The sequence below is a fragment of the Phaseolus vulgaris genome, chromosome 4 (genome assembly GCF_000499845.2).
Source record: "Phaseolus vulgaris cultivar G19833 chromosome 4, P. vulgaris v2.0, whole genome shotgun sequence".
Classification (NCBI taxonomy): Eukaryota; Viridiplantae; Streptophyta; class Magnoliopsida; order Fabales; family Fabaceae; genus Phaseolus; species Phaseolus vulgaris.
The window spans coordinates 37,762,988-37,768,283 of NC_023756.2; the positions used below are offsets into that span (position 1 = coordinate 37,762,988).

General features: G+C 35.4%; 1 protein-coding gene across 1 annotated transcript; it reads right to left on the bottom strand.

Annotated features, from left to right (window-relative positions):
- Nucleotides 1–852: 852 nt before the first annotated feature.
- LOC137838764 (uncharacterized) lies at nucleotides 853–3,052 on the bottom strand. Its single transcript, XM_068647989.1, has 5 exons — nucleotides 2,943–3,052; nucleotides 2,678–2,856; nucleotides 1,978–2,041; nucleotides 1,125–1,810; nucleotides 853–965 (listed from the first exon to the last, which is right to left on the bottom strand). Exons 1-5 carry the CDS (start codon nucleotides 3,050–3,052, stop codon nucleotides 853–855), a joined length of 1,152 nt encoding a protein of 383 aa, XP_068504090.1.
- Nucleotides 3,053–5,296: the final 2,244 nt, after the last annotated feature.

The following is a 5,296-nucleotide window of genomic DNA, read 5'->3' on the forward strand; positions in this document are numbered from 1 at the left end:
GAAAAACAAAAATGGCAACTTCACACAATTAAGTTTTCTCCAATTGCTCACACTAACTCCTTTGTTTTGTTTCAAGATTCCCATAGATGGACATTTGATCCGGGAGGACAAACCTTGACGAAGCAAGAGGCTGCTATTCGAGATCAAGTCTGTAGATCTGAGGATAGATCTTCTCAAGAAGGAGGAGATGATGGACACCATCCAACCACATCCATCCCCCTAGTGGAAGAAAAAACATTGGATTTGAGGAAAAATCTTTTAAAAGAGGGAGGGGATGATGGAAGAGGGCCAAGCTCAACCTCCCATGAAAGACAAGAGCCAAGTCAAGAGCGTCTAGAGACAAGTCAAGAGCGTCTAGAGCCAAGACGTGAGCATCCAAAGGCAAACCAAGAGCGTCTAGGCCAAATGGAGGAGCGTCTAGGACCAATTACTAGGTCTATGGCCAAGAGAATCCATGAAGACTTGGACCAAGCTACAGATGGAAGAGAGAGCTATTTGTATATGCTACATGAAGGCCCATCAAGAGTAGCTTAGCATTAGTTGTGGTGTAAAGAGCACAAACTTGATTCCATGAGGATTTGACCTAGATTTGCTAGATTTGTTACGTTTTCTAGAAGGTTTCCTTCTCTAGGGCCGACCATGTGCCATGTTTTCTTTGTGATGTCATTTACATTTCATTTAGATGGCATTTGCTTATAACTAGGTTAACCTTTATGGTCCTCCTTAGCCTATAAAAGGGGGAGCCAACATGATGTATTTTCAAGATTGAATAGAGTATTGTTATGCTGCCAATTTTGTGCCATACACTACACCTTGCCTAGCATCTAGGTTTTAATCTTCACTTCATCACCTTCAAAGAGGCTGGCCGAACCTCCCCAATTCCCCACTCTCATACACCTTCAAGGCACCCATACTTCTTAGGAAGGCCTTGCTCATCTCATCCACTAAGCTTCCGCAACTTTCATCTCCAAAAAGCAAATAAAAGCTCATAGGAATACTAGTAATACTAATAATACTAGTACTGCTAGTAATATTAGTACTGCTAGTAATACTAGTACTGCTAGTAACACAAGTAATACTAGTACTGCTAGTAACACAAGTAATACTAGTAATGCTAGTAATACTAGTAATACTAGTACTGCTAGTAATACTAGTAATACTAGTACTGCTAGTAATACTAGTAATACTGGTACTGCTAGAAATACTAGTACTGCTAGTAATACTAGTACTGCTAGTAATACTAGTATTGCTATTACTAGTACATCTAGTAATACTAGTACTGCTAGTAATACTAGTAATACTAATACTGCTAGTAATACTAGTACTAGCAATACTTGTATTACTAGCAGTACTTGTATTACTTGCAGTACTAGTATTACTAGCAGTACTAGTATTATTAGCAGTACTAGGAGTACTTGCAGTACTAGGAGTACTAGTATTACTAGGAGTACTAGTATTACTAGGAGTACTAGTATTACTAGGAGTACTAGTATTACTAGCAGTACTAGTATTACTAGTATTACTAGCAGTACTAGTATTACTAGCAGTACTAGTATTACTAGCAGTACTTGTATTACTTGCAGTACTAGTATTACTAGCAGTACTAGCATTCCTAGCAGTACTAGTATTACTAGCAGTAATAGTATTACTAGCAGTACTAGAATTACTAGTAGTATTAGTATTACTAGAAGTACTATTATTACTAACAGTGCTAGTATTACTAGAAGTACTACTATTACTAGAAGTACTACTATTACTAGCAGTACTAGTATTACTAGCAGTACTAGCACTTCTAGTATTACTAGCAGTACTAGTATTATAAGAAGTACTAGTATTACTAGAATTACTAGTATTACTAGAATTACTAGCAGTACTAGTATTACTAGCAATACTAGTATTGCTAGTATTAATAGCAGTACTAGTATTACTTGTATCACTAGCAGTACTAGTATTACTAGCAGTACTTGTATTACTTACAGTACTAGTATTTCTAGTATTACTAGCAGTACTAGTATTACTAGCAATACTAGCAGTAGCAGTACTAGTATTATTAGAAGTACTAGTATTATTAGTATTACTAGCAGTACTAGAATTCTAGCAGTACTAGTATTACTAGAATTACTAGCAGTACTAGTATTACTAGCAATACTAGCAGTACTAGTATTACTAGCACTACTAGTATTACTAGCAGTACTAGTATTACTAGCAGTACTAGTATTATTAGAAGTACTAGTATTGCTAGTATTAATAGCAGTACTAGTATTACTAGTATCACTAGCAGTACTAGTATTACTAGCAGTACTTGTATTACTTACAGTACTAGTATTTCTAGTATTACTAGCAGTACTAGTATTACTAGCAGTACTAGCAGTAGCAGTACTAGTATTATTAGAAGTACTAGTATTATTAGTATTACTAGAATTACTAGCAGTACTATTATTACTAGCAGTACTAGTATTACTAGCCGTACTAGTATTACTAGCCGTACTAGTATTACTAGCCGTACTAGTATTACTAGCAGTACTAGTATTACTTGCAGTACTAGTATTACTAGTATTACTAACAGTACTAGTATTACTAGCAGTACCAGTATTACTAGCAGTAATAGTATTACTAGCATTACTAGTATTACTAGCAGTACTTGTATAATTAGTATTACTAGCAATACTAGTATTACTAGTACTACTAGCAGTACTAGTATTACTAGCATTACTAGTATTACTAGATTTACTAGTATTACTAGCATTAATCGTATTACTAGATGTACTAGTATTAGTAGCTGTACTAGTATTACTAGCAGTACTAGTAATACTAGCAGTAGTAGTATTACTAGATGTACTAGTATTACTAGCAGTACTAGTATTATTTGCAGTACTAGTATTACTAGCAGTACTAGTATTACAACCTTGGGGTTGTTTATCTTTTTTATACTTGTTTCATACCTATATCTCTCAATAAGATCATTGTCTCTAGAAAACCTGCCTTCTAGCCTTCCTTTAGACCTTACTGCCCTGGATTTGACTCTCTTTGAGGTGGGAGTAGTTGATTCCATGATGGCAGAGAAGAAAACAGAGAAGAGCTCACTTCACAGATTTTTGCAAGAGATGTTGCAATTGGTTGTTCTTGTGGAAGAAATCAGCTGCACCAAATTTTATAGCAGAAAAAGAATCAATTAGCATTCAATGTTATGAGTGGGTACCTGATTTTCAGAGAGAGAGGACTTGACTCTACCCTGCACAGAAAACTTCAGAAAAAGCTGAAAATCACATGGTCTTCAAATGTGATCTTAGACTAGTCATTAAGGCTCTTGAATTTCCAAGATTTTGGAATATATTCCTTTATGACTGTTGTAACTTCTCTCTGAACGTGATCAGCTTTCAACACAGATTCTTTGACCAAGATTCTCTCTTTGAATTGATCTGCAACAGATAGAAATTTAAAATAGCAATTAAAAGGATTTCTTCACAGTGCTGTCAGACCTAAAACAATCGGTTGTTTTTCTGCAGCAGTTAAAACTGATTTTGAATTTTAACCATGAGCAGAAAGAGTTCAAAGCAGATTATATTAAGCATATTAAAAATATTTTTATCCATGAGAAAGAACTTTAAAACACAAATTAAGAACAAATAAAGGAAAGTCTTATCCTTATGTTAATTCTTCAATGAGCCATGTGCTTTATGATCAAGAAGCCTCTTTTCACTGTTGAGATCCTTTGGACAGATGCATAACATTGATTCAGCTTCAATGACTGTCTTTTTCTTCCAAGAACTTGATCACATGACTTAGTTCTTCACACTTCTTTAGAATTCCTGCACAAACATGAATTCAAGCAACAAGATTTGGTCCCTTCACAAATGAGGGTCCAATAGATTTCTTTTTCTCATTTGGAACCTCACATCCTTTCGGAATCCATTTCATGTAGCCTCTAAGAATAGAGAATTTTCTTATTTTGCAGAATCTAACCGAATGGCCCTTTTTCATGCAATAAAAGCATGTAACAACCGGTTGTTTCGATTTAACAATCGGTTGTTTCACTGGTTTTCTTGAATTTTTTTTTGAAAACTTATCTTGTTGATTCTGTGGATTGAAACCCAAACCAGCCTTTCCAAAAACACAGCTTTAAGATGCCAAGACATTCTCAAAGTTAGATTTCCCCTTTGAAAGCTTGTCCACAGTTTCAACAAGATAGTGAACATTTTTCTCAAGATTTTCACAATTTTCGCAAATGAGAGTGTCACACTTGCAAGAAGCATTTTTGAAATGGTTTTGCAGATTTTTGAAATCATTTTTAGATTTTTCAATCTCATCTTCAAGTGATTTCACTCTCTTTTCTAGCCAGCTGTTAAGATCTTTCAATCGGTTGTTTGAAAGAACCAATCGATTAGCTTCGTCATGAGTTTCTTGAAAAACTTCAAGTAATTCACTGTAATTTTGTTCATTCAAGGATGCACATGAACTTACCTCACTTGAGCTACAAGATTCATCATCATCTTCAGCAACCAAGCAGATGTTTGCTTTCTCATCTTCACTTGATGAAGAACTTGATGATGACACCTCATTTTCATCCCAAGCTATGTAGGCTCTTTTTGTCTTGCCTTTCTTTTCCTTGTAGCTAGGCTTTTTCTCCTTGCTCTTATTTGGACAATCTGCCTTTATATGACCTTGCTCACCACAACCAAAACAAGTATAGTTATTGGAATTAAAATCATTGGATTTCTTGTTTTCATACCTATCTTTGTTGTTGTCTTTGTTGCGGTTTCTCTTTAGGAATTTGCTGAACTTTCTTGACAGCAAGCTAAGGTTTTCCTCATCACTTTCATCACTGGATTCTTGTTTTCCTTTGTGCTTGGAAGCTTTTAAGGTTATGCTCCTTGTGTGTTTGTCTTCACTCTCTTGAACATTGAGTCTATTAATCTCTAACTCATGTTCCCTAAGCTTTCCAAACAAAGAAGCAACACTTAATGATGTTAGATCTTTAGATTCGGAAATAGCAGTTAGCTTGGGTTGCCATGCTCTATCAAGACGTTTCAAGATCTTGATGTTCAGCTCTTCTTTATCAAAGGTCTTGTCAAGACTCATGAGATGATTGATGATGTGCGTGAATCTTTTCTGCACCTCAGCAATTGTTTCTCCTTTAAGCCTTCTGAACATCTCATACTCTTGAATTAGAGCATGCTTCCTAGCTCTCTTCACCTCATTTGTTCCTTCATGAGTGACTTCCAAGGTGTCCCACATTTCTTTTGATGATTTGCATTGAGAGACCCTGAAAAACTCATCAGAATTTAAAGCAGAGGTT

What these genes read in the sequence shown, in the direction of transcription:
- LOC137838764 (XM_068647989.1), bottom strand. Translation starts at nt 3,052, where the DNA reads ATGGAATCAACTACTCCCACCTCAAAGAGAGTCAAATCCAGGGCAGTA. An exon ending in GATCTTATTGAGAGATATAG is followed by an intron (nt 2,857 to 2,942) that starts GTATGAAACAAG and finishes AAATAATACTAG; the next exon opens with TACTGCTAGTAATACTAGTA. An exon ending in TAGCAGTACTAGTATTACTA is followed by an intron (nt 966 to 1,124) that starts GTATTACTAGCA and finishes TGCTTTTTGGAG; the next exon opens with ATGAAAGTTGCGGAAGCTTA.